The sequence below is a fragment of the Malus domestica genome, chromosome 04, assembly GCF_042453785.1.
Source record: "Malus domestica chromosome 04, GDT2T_hap1".
Taxonomy (NCBI): Eukaryota; Viridiplantae; Streptophyta; class Magnoliopsida; order Rosales; family Rosaceae; genus Malus; species Malus domestica.
The window spans coordinates 23411193-23430525 of NC_091664.1; the positions used below are offsets into that span (position 1 = coordinate 23411193).

The window sequence follows — 19333 nt, forward strand, 5'->3', positions numbered from 1 at the left end:
ACATCTTAAATAGTCGATCAAGGCTAAAAGAAAATTGGTGAATGCAATATGTTTATTTTCAATCAAGTTTCTAAAGTGAAAAAAAGGTCAACTTTTTCTGCCTTAAAAAGGGATTAGCTGATGACTTCATGACTTCAACACGTGAGTCCATCATATCGAAGGTCGGGAAGACTCATAAAGGTATTTCAACCTTCCCTAACCACCATCATGTGATTCATCAATGCCATAATTGAATTCAGAACGTGTCATATAAAATACGGGCCTAGAATTCATCCCCAACCACTGAGTCATCTCGTGGTGGTTAAAAAATATACTTATTAACTCGAAATAAATTGTTTTACGTCTAAAGCAAGCATCGTAATATATCAACCATGTAGTCATTTAGCAAGTAGGAAAAGCTCACATGCCATTGCATACACTAATCCTTTGATCCCATCACAATCTTTACAAGCTTAAGCAGTACATATCATGATTCAGATAATTAATCATGGTCTACTGATTAAAAAACCAAACATGATATGCACATAAAGATACTTCTCTAAGAAGAGAAGGCGTCAATAATGGTGGTGTGGAGCGGGTCACTCAAATGGGTAGCCCAGTTGTTAAGTGGTCCCTTCCCGGTGACGGCGGCTTGCACGGCAAACCCCAGAAACGCAACCATGGCGAGGCGGGCGTGCTTGATTTCGGCCAGCTGAAGAGTGGCCTTCTTTTCCGGGTCAGCAGCAAGGCCCAACGGGTCGAAGAACTTGCCACCCGGGTACAACCTCTTTTCCGGGTCGAGCTCGGCGTTCCTCTGGAACTCGATGTAGCCAATCACTAGAACTTCGATCCAGATCAACGTGGTTAGTGAGAAAGGGAGTGGTTGACCCAAGTAGGACGACCCTTCGATGAGCTCCACCTGTACAAATTGGTCAACATAATTAGTGTTGACTGTGAGGCGAAAAGACAAAAAAATACACTTCATGCAAGCATAGTTCTTGCAATCTTTCTTAAAAGAGAGTTAGTCAAGTGGTGAGTTGGAGCGCAGCGTCTAGGCAGGAGTTTGGGTAGATTAAGCAAATTTAAGTAAATTTATTATATATTTTTTAAATAAATGTTTAATTATACCGAAAAATACATAATTTTATTGAGATACTAAACTGCAAATTAGGCGGGTATGTACGGATGCCTAAGCAGGTCTAGGTGTTATTTTTTAATTTTCATGTTTTAACTGGAGAGGTAACCAACCATCTAACGTCTAGGCGACGCTAGCGGAAATTTTAGAACAGTGAGTTCATGTAATTTGTTCGCTCATTCAATGTTACTCTGAATCTTTTCGTTATTTAAGTGATGGTGAGGAGTGACAATCAAATTATGAACTTTGTTACGAGGGAGAATATAGTCAATTTCATTTGGCACCAAATAAAAACATGCAAATAAGTTATGTACCTTTCCGGCGTCTTGCCATGTGATCCCGGTGACGGACTCGACAGTGAGAGCACCGAGCGTGGCGAGCATGGCCCACCTTCCATGAATCAGCTCGCACTCCCTAAACCTCTGCAGCCCAAACACCTCCGAGTAAGGCTGAAACGGCGTCGACTGGACGTCCGCGGTTTCGGTTCGGGTCCCAATAATGTCACCCGCCAAGTTCTTGGCCAAATTCTGGTCCAACCCGTCGTAGTCGTACTGCAAATACTCCGCGGGTTTGCCCAAACCGAACGGGTCGAACCCGTAGTCGCCCACCAAGCTCCCGTCCAGCCATTCAGGAGCCTTGGCGCCCGGGTACCAGAGCGGGCGGTCTGTTGTGAAAGTGGGTTTTGTTTTCTTGGGCTTTTTGGTGCCGAATCCGAAACGGGCCTGGACCCGTCCCGAGTTCGAGTAGGCGTCGGTCGGAAGGCGTGTCCCGATGAATGAGGATGCAGCGGCGGCAGCAGCTGCGGTTGTTGCCATGGTTGTGTGCTAAGGTGCGACGGGGGTGGAGGTGGGATCGAGATTGCAATGTATGTTTTAAGTGAATTTGATTGGGATTTATGTGGAGGTGGAAGTTGAAGTATTTTATCGGGTTCGAATGGATGATCCTGTGTGGCGGGTTCGGGGGCGTTGGATTGAGGAGAGTATCCATCTGACGGCTGTGAGGGTATCGGCCTTATCTTCGCCTTATCTGAAAAGGGGTTTTGGAAATTTGGACACAAATAACTATTGTGGCATTTCTTGTGGCTGAGGTTACAAGTACCATAAAATCTAGTTTGTTTTTTTTTCTTGTGGTTGCCACTTCCTCGCTGATTTTCTTCTATTTCGTATTAATTTTGTACAACAGAGCATTGCTCGACTTTTTTTTTACCTGAAACGAGTAATTTATTTTTGTAAATCAGTGTTTGAGTTGCATTTTAATCATGATTGACAAGAGCCAAACATGTGTAAAACGTAATTTATCCAAACCCTGATTTACTCGAGCCGAGCGTGATAATGAACTAATCACATATTGAGATTGTATAATTTGTGCATTTATGTTAACTGTGATTGACAAGTAACTAGAACTAGACCTGGCATTCGTATTGTATTTTCCGTGTTCGTATCATACTCAATATCTTAACGGGTCGTGTCGTGTAACACCCGTTGAAATAAACGAGTAAAATGACCCGACCCGACAATATTAACAGGTAATATGACCCAACTCGTCACCCGTTAAGGAAAATATATTTTAAACCAAAATCAAATGAAAAAAATATAATACTAAATAAGTATATACATAATACATACTATATTGTCACGTCCAAAACATAAAAACACATTTTTCTTTTAAGTATATTTTCGTTTACCTAAATTGATTGCTCTAGCCTTTTTCTTTGCAAGGCTCGTATTTGTATTGTCTATACTTTCACTTCCAATATCTCGTTTTGTTCCCATTATAATCTCCACATACTCCTCATCACTAAGGTTTACTGAATCTGAATCTCTAGCTTGCTTCTGAAACAAAATGGGTATAAATTAATTAATAGCTTAATTAATGAAGTAAAGTCTATAATAGTTTTTTAATTAATGTAGAAGTGTAAAAAAATATAGAAAAATATATAAACGCTTGTAATGAAAAACTTTACAACTTTCATGAAGAGCTTAACTTCGAAATTCACCACTATAATCATATAAATCATAAATCAAAATTTAACCATTGATTGTTGTTTACATTTACGCTTCATTGTTCTTATCAAATTTTGTTTTTTTTCAGTTTTTCTTTTTTGAAAACATGATCTATTAGAGGATGCAGGAAGATGAACGGTTTGGATCGTTGATATTATATTAAGAGTTTTACGGTTAGTGAAAATATTGCTTGATGTTTATAAAGTTTCTACAAACTATATGACATCGACTCATATTTCAGTTAACTGTAAATATCGAAATGTGATATCAAAGATCTGAACCGTTCATCTTCTTACATCCGTCAGATAATCATGTTTTCAAAAAGGAAAATTTAAAAAATGAAATTCAGTAAGAAGAATAAAGCGTAAATGACAATTGATGGTTAAATATAAATTTAAGATTTATGGATTATAGTGTTGGATTTCGAAGCTGACCCCTTCATGAAAGTTGTAAAGCTTGTCACTATGAGTGATTATATATATATATATATATTTTTTACATTTTTTACACTTCTACAATAATTATTATTAATTTTGCCCTCAAATAAAAAACATTATTCATGAGGGTTTGGAGGCTTTTAAAAATCTAAACGATAATGTAAGTGTAACCATTATCTACTCATGGAGGAATAATGACGAATCACGAGTTTTTATATATTCTTTCACATTTTTCATACATGTATGTATGTCTTCTTAGTTCCTGCCTATACAAATACTATACTAGTTTATTTTAATTTTGGACAACAACATGCTAAGTAAAATTTATCCTAGTAATGATAATAAGGAACTCTCATAATAAAAACAAATAATGACTAAAACTTTTTTTTTTATAACTTATATAGAATAATAATACAAAACTATATATTTAATATAAAATATATTGTATATATTAATATGGCTATTGTATTTTATAATAAATATTTTGGTAATTAAACTTTAAAATTATCAAAATATTTTTTTTCTTAATGGGTCGAAACGGGTCACCCACGTGTATACCCGTTAAGAACCCGTTATTAACGGGTTACCCAATAATAACCTAATTAGTTATCGTGTTAACCCGAAACCCGTTATTTTCTTATCGTTTTCATATTGTGTCAGAAACTATCAGGTCTAACTAGAACTAGTGGTGAGCTTGTGAATTAGGTGAGCTAAGGCGTTTTCCTAAAGCTCAATCCACAAGGAAGACCCAAGGTGTCTCAACCATAAACCCGTAAGATTAGAAAATAACTTACATATCAAGGCTTATTTTTATCACTATAGTACATAGGATCAAAGCAACGCCATCGAAATGCACTTGTTTTCGGTACAATTGGGCCACTTGTTTCTCTACAGTCTTTTTTCTGGCCCAAGGTGTGCGCACTCCCAAACATACCACGACTATCATCAATAAAACACTTCTTACAAAAACATCAAGATTCAAGACCAATGTATCCATGTCTCACCTGAATCCATGTTGATCGTGTTTTATATGATATCTTCCCCAGTAGGGTAACCGTACCAAAATTTATCTCCTACTTCATGGCGGAGCCAAAGAAGGCATAAAAGAGTCGTCGGTCAGAGAGTACATATGCCCACCTCTTTTGGATATTAATATCTGAAGTTCTGAACAGCTGATTCTATGTTGTAATGTTCAGGTTTAGATGCGTCATTGTCTTTTTAAGAGAGCTTTTGCATAAGTATCTGAAAATTGTAATGATTCATGTGTAGGTCACTATCGGCACGGCGTCTACCGCGGTCTGGATGACCGTCGTGCGTGCGTGCGGCGGCACCGCATCTTCCACCAAACAGGTTCCCGGCCCTTGGAAGAAAAATCGGAAACTGGTTGCTTACGCACCGTGTTCCGCCTTTCCTTTCCACCAATAAAGAAAACAACTTTCATGCTTGCTTACAAGGATAAAGAACCTCTAAACTAACACAAATAAAATGGTAGTATTGCAATTAATTACAAATTAAAGAAAAAATTGTCAAAGTAATGCAACACTATTTACATTTTCCAATTTAAATGGGAAATATGGAAAGAATTGCAATGAGAATGTCCCAGTTGATACTCCAGCCCCTGTTAATTGTCCTTACTGATGACAAGGACCGAAAGAACATGCGAGTATAAACCCCTTACCGACGAAGATCATACGAAACAAATGCAGGATTTGGGGCGATGAGAGGAAGCTTATCAATGTACATAAAAAGTCTCTTCGAATTCTCCCTAGAGATTGCAGACGGATCAACAATCTCGCTGTTGCTGGTGTAGATCCAAAGATCACTTGAGTTGACTCTTTTGAGACTGTCCCGGCAGAAGGGGCATGATTGAGACCGTGTACGCCTAGATAAATCAAAGGGGAAATCTTCTCAGCTGTGCATATTTGCATGAATTGATGTAGCCAAAGGGAAAACATATGTCTTGGATTCAGAATATAGATGCTAGTGATGACTCGACCTTCGTGCTATGTTATCACTTACGAGAACCGAACATCATCTTCTCACTTTCAATTCATTCTTGTTAGTGTTTGTCTCTAACTGTAATTCACTCTTGCAGTATAGAAACGTCTACCCTAGAAATATTTCCGTCATCTGGTATATATACTGCTAAATTTCGAAGTATACCGATCTAAATTATTGTGTTTCAGCCAAATTTCAGCCTATCTATGTGCAAGTAAAGATTACTTGAATCTTCAACCACTTGTGCTTTCGTTAAGAAAAACGAGAAATTAAAATCAACAAGCAAAAGGGGAAAAAGGAGGAGAAAGTAACAGCTGCTTACCAGTTTCGATAGCACTTCATACACATAGAATGACTGCAATTGGGCAATACAACCTTGCTGTTCATCTCCATGCAAATACCACATTCTTCTTCTCGCTCTAAATCAATTTCGGTGAGCTTTCCTTTGTCCGTCTCATTTTTCCTCTTGTACTTGGCGGATAAGATTTCTTTCTGTTTCCTATCTTCTACATCAGTCATTCCTCTCTGGAGTTGCAATAACGAGGGAAATATCACGCCTGTTTTGAAACAGTCAAAATGGGATTGCTAAACAGTTGTACATCGTTATTTTATAAACACTTCTGTTCAAGAATTCGAATAAAAGAACACAAATTGCCTTCAATTTACTTACCATAGAACTCTTTTAGACTAGCTTCTCTTTCATGAATAGACATGGTGGTCTTCCCATCCTCATACGCCTGCGACAAAATAGACACCATCACAGCAATGACAAGAAGCTACCATTTCTTTACTACCAGTATACCAGATTAAAAGTTAGACGGAGGGGTCACTATCTATCAACTAAGCTAAAATAACATTACATAGGCGTGGAATAAACTGCAATTCACCTTGTATATTAGAATTCTAAGCAATCCTAAGGCTCCAGCAAGGTGACAATCAGTCCACCGAATAAGAAACCAGAAGAATTGCGCGGCCGGCCTATAGGATAATCTCATTTGGAGGCAGGCCCCGTCGTATTCCCTCGGATAATCAGAAGCCCTGTATACAATAAAATTTCAATGGATAAAACCCATAACATACATCTCTCCCTCAGAAAATTCCAAAGCAAATGATGCATCAAAACAAAATTTGCGGAAAGTAAAACATTATATTATGCAGTGGACCAACAAAAGTTCCCAGATTGGCCTAAGATGTGAACAGCATCAGGATATTATCCTATATCAAAATTAACTGCAGATTTGAAGTTCTACCGAAATAAGTCACCCAACTTATCGGAAAATACCAAATAATTGCAGCTCCCACAATATCCACCACACAAATCAGTGTAAAAGCAGAAAGAACAAGCTCAAATCCTCCTATACCAAATAGTAAGAGTTTGAACAAGAACAACTACCAAATCAAGAGGCAGTTTGGATACATCGAGCCTAACATCGGAAACTGAAATTCTACAAGTATGCTAAGAATCCATAGTAACCAGCCTCACATCCTCAAATTGTAAATTGTGGGTCTGGAGCTGGATCACTTATTTTTAAAATTTGAATCCTATTCGATAATTCTCTACTTACAAGGACATGAAAAATGGATGATGCCTGAAAGCTCAGACCCTCATACAGTAACAGCAATATCCAGTAGTGAATTGTTCAACATATAGAAATATGAGTAAATTCTGCAATGCTAAGTACATGAAAAAATCCAGAAACATAAGAGATTAACAAAAATTATGTGAAACAGAGAACCCAAATTCTGAAAAAATCATCAAATTGCTAATACGATAATTTTCCATAAAAATCACATAAACCCAAAAGAAGAATTGGGAATTGGGAACGACCCAGAATCTGAAAGTTTTACAAAAATTAACAAAAAGGGATGAAACTTGAGAGAAAGAACAGGAGTTCTTACAGAGTGTTGGCGAACTGGATATCAGCTTCGAGCGCCTTGATAGAATCCTTGAAAGACTTACGCATTTTGCTTTTCCTGATCGTTTTTACTATTTTCTCATCCCTCCCATAGAAAACCCTAAACATCCATCACTCCCAACCACCTCAAAAATCCTCTCTCTCGAAAAACAGCAGAAATATATGACCCTTTCTCTCTCTCTCTACAACCGGAAGAAAAAACTGATCAAAACTTATAAAATTGGTTTATGTGTTTGTGAATTTGTAACTCCTCAAGCGTTAGAGAGAGAGAGAGAGAGAGAATCGTCCACAGTGAGAAGGGTTTTAGAGAGAGAGAGGGAGAGGGGTTGGGGCTTACTTGGTTTTCGCTTAGAGCACACGTAACAGTCTATTAATGAAGAAAAGAAGAAGAGCATAATTGTGAAATAACCAATTTGCCCTTCTCTACCCGCTTCGGGATTCATGACGAAGACCGTTTGCCGATATCTTCCATCATCACCGCGCGAGTGACCGTTTGCCCTACCGACTCGCGATTTGTGTTTGCGGAAAACGACGTCGCTGATCGGTGGGGGATGCAGAGGAGCTACGTGCGTCCGCGGGTGTTGACAGGGACGAAGCTAAATTCGAGCTGTGGGTGTGACGGTGGCGGTCGACTTGACGCATGGCTCGCATGCGTCACGATCTCGTTCAACCGTTTGCTTGTGGGTCCCGCGCTTGGTGGTTGTTTCAAGCGCGACGTGTCGTGATTGGTGAAAGGATGGGGCCCACCCCATCTATGTATACTTTGAGCTGTATTGTTCATCATGGAGTCGGGAGTATAATATTATTATTGGGAAATTGATTATCTCCATATCTCTTCTATCAAATCCATCAATCTGGACTTTTGAAATTTGATATAATAGTTAAAGTTATTATAATTTTTAAAGAAAACTTATGTTTTTAATCGTTGGATCAAATTTCAAAGACCTGAATTAATGAATTTGGTGAATTTAGTGGAAGATCTCTTCCCCTTTGGCCTATTAAGTGGGAAAATAATTGATATAAATATAGCGACTCGTACAATATTTGCCTTTGGTGCCCCATTTGATTAGAACTCTATTCGTTTTTAGTAGAGATTGTATTATTGAATCACAATGTCCCGTAATAATAATCTCGTTTTGTATAAATTATTATTATTTATTTTAATTGCTTCGGTAAATTTTGTTTTAGTCGTGTGACCAACGCTTTTTTGGGGTGCAAGCATGGAAGAAAATGCCGATAATATCGACGAGATATCGTCGATATTATCAGTTTTTCGCGCAATGGATATTTAAATAGGTATCCAAATGGTTTTCGTCAAAATATCGCGATATTTTTTTAACTGCTACTCGTAGAAGAACACCAGAGCTTCTACAGCTCCGGCCGACTGTAAAACAGGACCCTAGACTCCGATCTAGGTATCAAAATGAAATAGAAGACAAGATGAACGTTTTTATATATTCCGTTTGCCGCGAAACGGTCGGAGGTGTTCGGAAAGTTCGTCGACCACCCACGGCCTCGCCGGAGATGGTGTGCCTATTCCCGAGCCGATTTCGTCCCAAAAACCTTGCAAAAACATGATTTTGAACTTAAATTTCACATATAAGGTTCAAATTTCACGCATGCAAGAAAGGTTATGAGCCGAAGCTTACCTTACCTAACCGGAGAAATTCAAGAAACTCGCCGGAGTTCCTGCGTTCGCCGAGTGCCAGAGACGAGAAGGAGAGGGAGAAAGACGAGGTTGTTGATGATGATGGGTGTGCGTGTGTGTATGTGGGTCTCGGACCTTCGGTGCAGAGAGAAAGGAGAGAGACGGCGCCAACGAGGGAGGACTGAGAAGCAGAAGGCGATGTGGGTCTTTGTGCGTGTGTGTGGGAGAAGGATCGAGAGAGTGGGAGATCTGTGTGTGTGGGAGAATGGAGAATGGGGAGAAGAGAGCTCAGAGAAGAAGAGAGAAGGATTGAGATTCGAGAGAGAGAGACGTATGCGTGTGAGGTCTGTGTGCGTGTGTGATGGCGTGTCTCTATGTGTGTGTGGTTGGGTCATCTCATATGACTCACCTGATTGATTTTACAATCACTTTTTACAATTTCAGACCATGGACAACAAATAATAATGCTTTAATAATGAAACCGTGTGCCACTGTGAGTCTGTGATATTCTTTCACATGAAAAACCATGTGCCACTATCTGTTATATTCTTTCACCTTATCAGAGGTGGAGTATCAGAGGCATTCAGAGCATTTTCGTTTCTTCTTCTTCCCTTACCATTTTCAAAGCCATTCCAGATCCATTCCAAAGCTTGAACACAAAGGGTTCCATATTTAAGGTAAGTTTACAAACTTATATTTATATTATTGTAATTTATACAACAACAAATAAATTTGTATGGACTCGTATGTTAATTTTTTAAGTAATTAATACTTGCATGTTAATTTTTGTAAGTAATTAAGTAATGTTAACAATTACATGTTAATTTTTTTAAATAATTAAGTAATGTTGTATAATTATTCCCTAGGATAATTTTAATATGTTTAATGTTATTTATTATTTTATTTCCCTTACCATTTTCAAAGCCATTCCAGATCCATTCTAAAGCTTGAACACAAAGGGTTCCATATTTAAGGTAAGTTTACAAACTTATATTTATATTATTGTAATTTATACAACAACAAATAAATTTGTGTGGACTCGTATGTTAATTTTTTTAAGTAATTAATACTTGCATGTTAATTTTTGTAAGTAATTAAGTAATGTTAACAATTACATGTTAATTTTTTTAAGTAATTAAGTAATGTTGTATAATTATTCCCTAGGATAATTTTAATATGTTTAATGTTATTTATTATTTTATTAATATTAGGTTTTATTATCAAATTGGATTATTATTCATTAATATTAGGTTTTTTTATTATCAAATTGGATTATTATTCATTAAATTAGATTATTATCAAATTGGATTATTATTAATTAAATTGGATTATTCATTAAATTGGCTTATTATCAAATTGGACTATTCATTAAATTGGATTATTATTAAATTGGATTATTATCAAATTGGATTATTATTCATCACTATGTTTTATATTAGAATTATTTTTTATCAAATTGGATTATTATTCATTAATATTAGGTTTTTTTTTATTATCAAATTGGATTATTCATTAAATTGGATTATTATTTGTTGATGCACAAAATCAGCGAAGACTTTGGTACAACAGAAAATGTCAGGTTTTGTGACCTTCGCTTGGTTGCTTCGGTCACTAGTGAGGATAAGTACGTAAATAAATAGAGACAGAGAAGCAAACACAGGATGTACGTGGTTCACCCAGATTGGCTACGTCCACGGAGTAGAGGAGTTCTTATTAGTAGTGAAGGGCTTACACAAGTACAAAGGATCAAGCTCTCAATTTAGTGAGTTCTTGTGAATGATTTAACACAAATGGCATTAGGCAATATTGTGGGGGAATGACCCCTATTTATAGAAAAACTTGTAGCTTTGTCACATTGACATGTGTCATGTTATGATTGGTTCTTGATGTTGACACGTGCTGCGCTCTGATTGGCTTCTAATCTTGACACGTGTCGAGTAGTGATTGGCCTCCTGGTCGGAGGGGAACTCTTCTGGGTCCTTGACAGTATAGCGTTGGCCGGTACTCGGTAGTTTCGGGATTGGTCAAGTATGGTACAAACAGTGCTCCCCTAAGTTCCCGAGTGAGGGAAACTCCTCGGTTGGGGACTTGCAAGATCCAATCCCTTGAGTAATCACGAAACTTCTAAGTACCGAAGTGTGGTCTGATTTTCATCTGCCCTTCTCTGGAAGTACCTTTCCTCCATCCGGGAATGGTGTATTTAGCTGATGTTGACGCACAAGGTAATGTATCAATTTCACTTGAAGCTTAGTTGTAGTTTCGGGCTTAGTCAAGTGTGATACAAACCCTATAGTAGGAGTCCCCCAAGTCGCCGAGCTAGGAGATCTGCCGAAAGAGGTGACAGACAAGGTAAGCAGTCAAACTTCCAAGTAAGCAACCCAGGATCAGAGGTTTGACTTCGGCTTCCGGTTGATTGTTCTCCTTCTCCTTGTCTCTCATTCAACTGCCAGGATAAGGAGAAGCAAATGGATAAGAGATGATATGAGATACTTTTGCTTTTGAAGAAGTAACTTTCCACAGGCTTATTCTTGAACTGTGCTGGAGGGTTTTCTGGTGCCCTTCAGAGTATAAGGCCGATTCAAAAATTTGAGGGTCAAAACAAGTCCATCAAATCTAGAGTACGTTCGACCTTGATGATATGGGATACTTTTGCTGTTGACGGAATAATGAATGTGGTATGGAAAGGTGTCGTGTTGTAGTGATCTGTTTCAGCTCACCGTTGAACCTTCTGCTTCAATCTTTTGCATGGCAGAAGTGGTGTGCAACCTTTGCATTTAAATGGTCCTTCAGAACATTCCTTCATAGTGACTCATCCACGCTTGGCAGCTTCAGTGTAAAGAGCCAATATCTGATCAACTGTCATGAGGTATTTGCCGGTGGAATTCGTGACCTTGACAGCAGTTGAGGATGAGTACTCGAGAGCAATGCTAAGTAAGCAACCAGGCAAAGGCTCCAGGCAGTCAGTTCCAAATTGGAGGTTTGATTTTAGGTTCCGACTGACTGCTCTCTTTCTCCTTGTCCTGCAGGTGTGGACAAGGACAAAGACAAAGACAGGGAGAAAGCATGATATGGGATACTCTTGCTTTCGACCCTGATGATATGAGATACTCTTGTTCTTGGTGTGGCTTATTTGCTGAGGTATTATCGGGGGGAAATAAAGCTGAGTATTTCAAGAGGTTATGTTGAGGGTGTCTTTTCGAATGCGAGAAAGGGTTGAGCATTTTTGCAGGTTTGCCTGTCCGTTGAGGAGGGAGGTCAATATATATAGGGATTTCCCAATAACAAGTAGTAATGCTATTCCTTTACCCTTCTTGGTCACAGCAATGTAGTGGGAGCTGCCAGCTTCACGTGTTTTAATTTTGTCAGAGCACTTTGAAAAAGTGGTATGTGGTATCTGGAAAGCTGATATTACGTGTGAAGATTACAGACAAGCTTTATCTAAGGAAATCTGGCTCTCGAAGTTCTGCCTCTTCGGTTTTCGAACAAGCAATCCCGTCGAGGATCTGACTCTCGAGATTCGGAAAGCGGTGCTGCTCCGGTTTTTGAGAAAGTAATTATGTTGAGAGTCTTTTCTCGAATGTGAGTAAAGGTTGGACGTTCTTGCCAACCTGTCTTGCCGCAAAACACGGAGGTCGACACACATAGGGACTTTCCAGTTGTCAAGCAGTGGTGCTGTTCCTTTACCCTTATGGGTAATAGTAGGGTAGCTGGAACTTCGAAATTCTCGTGCCTAAACTTTGTCAGAGATCTTTGACAAAGTTATATGTGGTACCCGAGGAGTTGATGGTGCATATGGAGAGCGGTGATTGAACAGTAAGATTCACGTGCTTTCTACTTCACCAGAAATCTTCGACAGATTGCCCGTAATTTCCGCAAAGCTGATTGTGCATGTGACAGGTGCTGACGAGGCTGCAAAAGCAGGTGCTTCTTCGATTTCTGAGATCGGCCCTCGTGGTCTCTGAGCAGCCCAGCTTTTGAGAAAACAAACGCCTCTTCGATTTCTGAGATCGGCCCTCGTGGTCTCTAAGCAGCCCAGCTTTTGAGAAAGCAAATGCCTCTTCGATTTCTGAAGCTCCGTCGAGTGCAGATTTTTATAGAGGCTGGCATTAAGTTCCACAGCACACTTGAATCTCTACCAGTAGAAGCTCATTTCTTGCACTTCTAAGATCTTGATTTGTCTGACCTCTTCATTCTTCAACACATTTGAAAATGTCTGGACCCTCTGACCGTCGTTTTGACTTGAACCTTGGAGAAGAGACAGCCACGCCTTCTCCAGACAACATATGGCGCCCATCCTTCATATCCCCTACTGGTCCTCTTACCGTTGGGGATTCTGTGATGAAGAATGATATGACCGCTGCAGTGGTAGCCAGGAACCTTCTCACTCCCAAAGATAACAGACTACTTTCCAAACGGTCTGATGAGTTGGCTGTTAAGGACTCTCTGGCTCTTAGTGTTCAGTGTGCAGGTTCTGTGTCTAATATGGCCCAACGCCTATTTGCTAGAACCCGCCAAGTTGAATCATTGGCTGCTGAAGTGATGAGTCTCAAACAGGAGATTAGAGGGCTCAAGCATGAGAATAAGCAGTTGCACCGACTCGCCCATGACTATGCTACAAACATGAAGAGGAAGCTTGACCAGATGAAGGAATCTGATGGTAAGGTTTTACTTGATCATCAGCGGTTTGTGGGTTTGTTCCAAAGGCATTTATTGCCTTCGTCCTCTGGGGCTGTACCTGGTAATGAAGCTTCAAATGATGAACCTCCAATGCCTCATCCTTCTGGGGTTTTGTCAAGTACTGAGGCTCCGGATAACCACCCTCCGGTGCTTTCTCTTTCTGGAGCTCTACCGACTGCTGAGACTTCCCCTAAGCAACCTTTGTGAAGGCTCCCTTTTGTTTGTTTATTTTGACTCATGTATATGTACATATTTGTGGCTTATCGAAAATATTAATAAATAAGCTTTGCTTCATTTCAACATATTGTGTTAAATACACCAAAGCCTTCTTCATAAAGTTCTTTGAATTTTTGCTTTTGTTGAAACCTGTATTGTTGAAGCTTTGTGAGTGAAGCATGTAGTTTGAGGTAGTGTTCCCTTAATTTCCCGAGTGAGGAAAACTTCTCGGTTGGAGACTTGAAAAATCCAAGCCACTGAGTAGTCACGAACTTTTGAGTACCAAGGCGTAGTAGCATATGGTGGGAGTCCCCCAAGTCTCTAGTCGAGGGAGTTGACGAATGAGGTGTCTTGCTATAGGGAGATACACACACATACTGCTATGATAGAGGGTGTAACCGTTGGTGCATTACAATCATAATGGAAGCATCACAATGATGGAAGCATCACAATGATGGAAGCATCATAATGATGAAAACACCATAATGATGAAACATCATAATGATGTTTCTTTGGTGGAATTGTTTTTCATTTCCCCTAACACCCTGAATTGGTTTTCAATATAAGACCATCATATGTAGCTCGAATCACAAAGTTGTCTTCATGAAAGTTGTTCTTTAATTCCTTAACTACAACATATCCAAATTTGAGAGCCATCAGATCAGTACAACTCCAGAAATCCAGGTATGATGAGTGACTGTTTATCATTTGTCTGTCAACCCGTCAGATTTGTTGTGAGCTTTGAAACTCTATTTTCTCTTGCTCAGATCAGCATGCTTTCTTCATTGAAGTTGTTCCTCAGCTTGTGAACTACAACATATCCAAATTTGAGAGCCATCAGATCAGTACAACTCCAGAAATCCAGGTATGATGAGTGACTGTTTATCATTTGTCTGTCAACCCGTCAGATTTGTTGTGAGCTTTGAAACTCTATTTTCTCTTGCTCAGATCAGCATGCTTTCTTCATTGAAGTTGTTCCTCAGCTTGTGAACTACAACATATCCAAATTTGAGATCCATCAGATCAGTACAACTCCAGAAATCCAGGTATGATGAGTGACTGTTTATCATTTGTCTGTCAACCCGTCAGATTTGTTGTGAGCTTTGAAACTCTATTTTCTCTTGCTCAGATCAGCATGCTTTCTTCATTGAAGTTATTCCTCAGCTTGTGAACTACAACATATCCAAATTTGAGATCCCTCGGAGCAGTATAACTCAAGAAATTCAGGTATGATGAATGACTGGTTATTATTTTTCTGTCAACCCGTCAGATTTGTTGTGAGCTTCGAAACTCCATTTTCGATTGTTCAGATCAGCATGCTTTCTTCATTGAAGTTGTTCCTCATCGTCTCTTTCATAACATATCAAAAATTTAGAATGAACTAATGGTTAAATATTTCCAGATCTTCGAAACATCACAGCAACTTCGAAATCTGCAAGAATCCGACTGTCATGCTTGGAGCTTCAACACTTTAATTTCCGTGGCTCAAACAGAAATGGTTCCTTCTTGAAAGTTGTTCATCTGCTCAAGAACTAGAGGGTGTCCAAAATTCAGCTCCATTGGAGAAAAGCAGCAGCTGCAAAAATTTGATAGAGAAAAGGAGGCGAAGCTTTGTTGGATTTCTAGGCTGGGGAAGATTTCAGTTTTTGTAGCAACTTCAGTACTGGTGAATTGCTTGTATTTTTGTCCACAACTAAATTTTGGACTTTGAATTATTATTTGATCTATCATAATATGTTTGGGAACATATATAAGTGAAAAAATAAGAAGGAAAATTTTGGGCCCTTGTGGGTGTAAAACAAAAAATGTTTATGTTTACCCAAGTGTTTTTGTACAAGTTCAAGGGCATCTTGGGTTTTGTGAACAAAATTTGTTTATTTGGAGCAAGGTTTTGTGTTGAAGCTTTCTAGGTGAAGCTTTGATGGTGAAGCTTTGATGGTGAAAGTATGTAGAGGGAGCTTTCTAGGTGAAGCTTTTTTAGGTGAAGCTGTGTAGGTGAAGCTTTTTTAAGTGAAGCTTTTCGGGTGAAGTTTTTTGGGTGAAGCTTTGTGGGTGAAGCTTTTTAGGTGAAGCTTTGTGGGTGAAGCTTTTGTAGGTGAAGCTTTGATGGTGAAGCTTTGTGGGTGAAGCTTTTTAGGTGAAGCTTTGTGGGTGAAGCTTTTGTAGGTGAAGCTTTGATGGTGAAGCTTTCTTAGGTGAAGCTGTGTAGGTGAAGCTTTTTTAAGTGAAGCTTTTCGGGTGAAGTTTTTTGGGTGAAGCTTTGTGGATGAAGCTGTTTTTTTTTTTTTTTTTTTTTTTTTTTTTTTTTTTGGCGCTTGACACGGTCTTCATTTGCTTGTTTTGTAGTGACTGTGGAAGACGGATTGCTTTCTGATTGAGAAGGGTTCCGGCATCGCTTTGCACCATCTTCATGTGGGTAATATAGGAATTTCCTTATGTGTTGATCATGCATGTAGTGATAGAATTTGTTTCTTCTTATTGTAGATGTCAGAGCCTGGAAGTTCTAGTGATGAGGGCTCTTCTAGCTTTAGCTCTAAGTCTGAGTCTGCAATGTCGGAGTCTTCAGGGTCTTTGTTAGAGTCCTGTACTAGAGAAACATTGGATGATCTTCCCAACCGTCGAACTTTAGCTATTGCTAGTTCTTCCTCCATGGCGTTGGGTGAGGGGGTTGTTTTTGATGCCATACCCATAGTTCGCTCTGAGTTCACAGCAGACCATCTAAAGAATAACTTGTTAAATAATGAGAAGCAGGTTGAGGCGCTAAGGCAGTCATGTAATATCCCTCGTAGTGTAGGGATACGCTTGGTACATGATGAAGAATGGCCTTCTGAGCCTCCCCAGGGTCATGTTATGTTCTACACCCAGATATTACTGACTTTAGGGGTGAGACTACCTTTACATCCGTGGTTGCAAAAGATGTTATCTTTGATCGGATATGCACCTGGGCAACTCAATCCTGGTTTCTGGGATACTTTGATTGGATTTTATATCATTTGGATGGAGTGTGGGTTGTGTGAGCCTTCCTTCCATCAGTGGCGTTACTGTTACAAGATGCGCCCAGCAAAATCATGCACTGGTTATGCCGAGTGTGCATGTCGGAGTGAGAGAGAGCGTATTGTGTATGGTAAGAAAAAGGCATACTACACATGGAAAAACCGTTGGTGCTTTCTGTATAATGATTGGGAGTATGATAAGGGTGTCACGCCTGAGCGACGTGTGCTTACTCACTTCCAGACTGTAGGTTGTAACGTATCAACCGTTCGTACTATTTGCTATTTGTTGTGGTCTTTTCTTGCTTCTAACACTTTGTTTCATGTAGTGACGCGGGGCACCATCCAACTGTTTGGGCAGGAGCTATCTGACATAGAGAAGGTGTTGAGGGTGCCCAAAGAGGATAGACACTTAAGCAAGCTACGACCCTTATTTCGTCGGTACGGTTTCCAACCCTTAGTTTCCGAGAGCCAGGGACGGTCGAGTAAGTTGTATCCTTCATGTAAACTTAGCTCAATTCCTTACTTTATTTGGAAAGTTGTATTTCTTATTTTGATTTTCCTTATGCAGTGGAGAAGGTAAGCAAGAAAACAGGGACTAGCACCCATAAAAGGAGAGCACCAGTGTTAGTTCCTTCGGAAGACATCCTACCGCATAAGAAAATTCATAAGTTCCGAGGGGAACCATCCGTTAGACCTAAGTCCCAAGATGGGGTCCTTAAGGGGCCTGCCTTTAGGAAGACTGGAGTCGAGGCCGTTGAAAATGCTGCTGCCGTAGTTGTAGGAGAAGGGAGCCGACTGTTGCCTCATCCTCTTACTATGGAGCACACTGTCCAGGAAAATGATCCCGGTTCCCGCCATGAGGGGAAAGGCAAGGAAAGAGCTGGCAGTGTCCCGTGGAAGGACTTGAGGGTTGCCACGCGGCCAAAGGATTTTGGGGATATCAACAATTGCTTGGCAGGGCGTCGATTCGCCTTTGATGAGCTCGGAGAGCCCTTAGCTAAGGATGAATCGGATTGCGACCGGATGTTGAAGCTGTCTTCATATGTGAGTGTTACTTTGTCATTTCCTTACTTTTTCCTCTTTATTATCATTATTTAGGTAGTGATGATCGTCTTGCCATGCAGGTCATGGCCGAGTATCACGACAGACTGCAAGAGGTTGAGCGGTACAAGGCAAAACGGAAGGAGAATAAGCAGCTTGTGGACGAGGCCCGAAGGAATAAGGGACTTTTGACTCAGGCTCTCCAACTGAAGGACGAAACCATGGAGAGCTTGAAAAGGCGAAATGGTGAGAACCTAAGGCTTAAGAAATTGTTTGAGGCAACTAAAAAACAGTTGGAGGTGGCTACCTTGGAGGTATCCAAGGTTAGGGGAGAATTGGATGGTGCCTTAGTTGAGATTTCTGAACTGGAGAAGAGCATTCCAACTGAAAGGGAGGCTGCTGTGCAAGAATACTTAAGTTCTTCGACCTTTCATCTTGCTATTAAACCCCACTGTGCTCAAGAAGCTCGCTTTGAAAAAAGGAAATGGATGGCCGTCCTTGATCGTTATGATGATGGGAGCATTCTTCGAAAATACCACGAAGATATAGATGAGCATCATCGAAAGGGCGAGACATTTGTCCTTGCTGTTGATCCTAGCAGCGAAGATGAGTCTGATAATGAAGGTAGTGCTGATGCACAGACTCAGCATGGTGAAGAGGGTCTTGGGGATGCAGAGGATGATGGTAGGACGCGGAGTGATACTGCCAGGGGTTCGGCTTCAGATGAGAATGAATAGCAGTGTCTTTACTATCTGCATGTATTCTGGATGTAGTAGTCTGATGTGTGTATAACATGTGCCCATGTTATAAGCTTGAGAGTTTTGGATTTTAGGTGTTTATGAGTGTTTGCACTATTATTAATGCATGTTTGGCTATGTATGAATAGATCTATTGTTTGGATATAAGCCCTTGTTTGGTTGTTCCTTTCTTTGTATAGTCTTGTCGACACATACTTAGATTTTGTTTCGTGTTGGATATATCTGCTTTGAGGTTTCAACACTTGAGTGTTCCATTGCTAGGAATGTAAAAGAGTGAGGGCTGAGTTGGCTAAATTACCTCTTTATTGAATTCATTGCCAAATGGCCTTCATTACATAGGATGCCGAACGGCTATAGCTCAACACTTGTACATCGTGAGTCTATTTGTAGTAGTACTTCAAGTGATCAGCGTTCCATGGATGGCCAAGGGTCTTGCCATCGGAGCTTCTAAGTGTGTAAGAGCCAGGGCGACTGATGCCAATGACTTCATACGGTCCATCCCAGTTTGGACTAAGTGTGCCTTCACTCGGGA

General features: G+C 39.8%; 4 protein-coding genes across 4 annotated transcripts; 2 read left to right on the top strand and 2 right to left on the bottom strand.

The window, feature by feature from the left end:
* Positions 1-361: 361 nt before the first annotated feature.
* On the bottom strand, positions 362-2106 carry LOC103433590 (chlorophyll a-b binding protein CP29.1, chloroplastic). Its single transcript, XM_008371855.4, has 2 exons — positions 1429-2106; positions 362-898 (listed from the first exon to the last, which is right to left on the bottom strand). The coding sequence occupies exons 1-2, from the start codon at positions 1927-1929 to the stop codon at positions 539-541; spliced, it is 861 nt and encodes a 286-aa protein (XP_008370077.1). The 5' UTR covers positions 1930-2106; the 3' UTR covers positions 362-538.
* A 2920-nt stretch (positions 2107-5026) lies between these two features.
* LOC103433596 (E3 ubiquitin-protein ligase AIRP2) lies at positions 5027-8072 on the bottom strand. Its single transcript, XM_008371860.4, has 5 exons — positions 7452-8072; positions 6440-6590; positions 6223-6289; positions 5875-6109; positions 5027-5436 (listed from the first exon to the last, which is right to left on the bottom strand). The coding sequence occupies exons 1-5, from the start codon at positions 7574-7576 to the stop codon at positions 5229-5231; spliced, it is 786 nt and encodes a 261-aa protein (XP_008370082.1). The 5' UTR covers positions 7577-8072; the 3' UTR covers positions 5027-5228.
* Positions 8073-13199: 5127 nt separating this feature from the next.
* LOC139195317 (uncharacterized) lies at positions 13200-15825 on the top strand. The gene is made up of 3 exons (XM_070820655.1): positions 13200-14693; positions 14777-15236; positions 15412-15825. Exon 1 carries the CDS (start codon positions 13326-13328, stop codon positions 13998-14000), a length of 675 nt encoding a protein of 224 aa, XP_070676756.1. The 5' UTR covers positions 13200-13325; the 3' UTR covers positions 14001-14693; positions 14777-15236; positions 15412-15825.
* A 685-nt stretch (positions 15826-16510) lies between these two features.
* On the top strand, positions 16511-18973 carry LOC139195318 (uncharacterized). The gene is made up of 3 exons (XM_070820657.1): positions 16511-17484; positions 17571-18046; positions 18127-18973. Exons 1-3 carry the CDS (start codon positions 16560-16562, stop codon positions 18778-18780), a joined length of 2055 nt encoding a protein of 684 aa, XP_070676758.1. The 5' UTR covers positions 16511-16559; the 3' UTR covers positions 18781-18973.
* Positions 18974-19333: the final 360 nt, after the last annotated feature.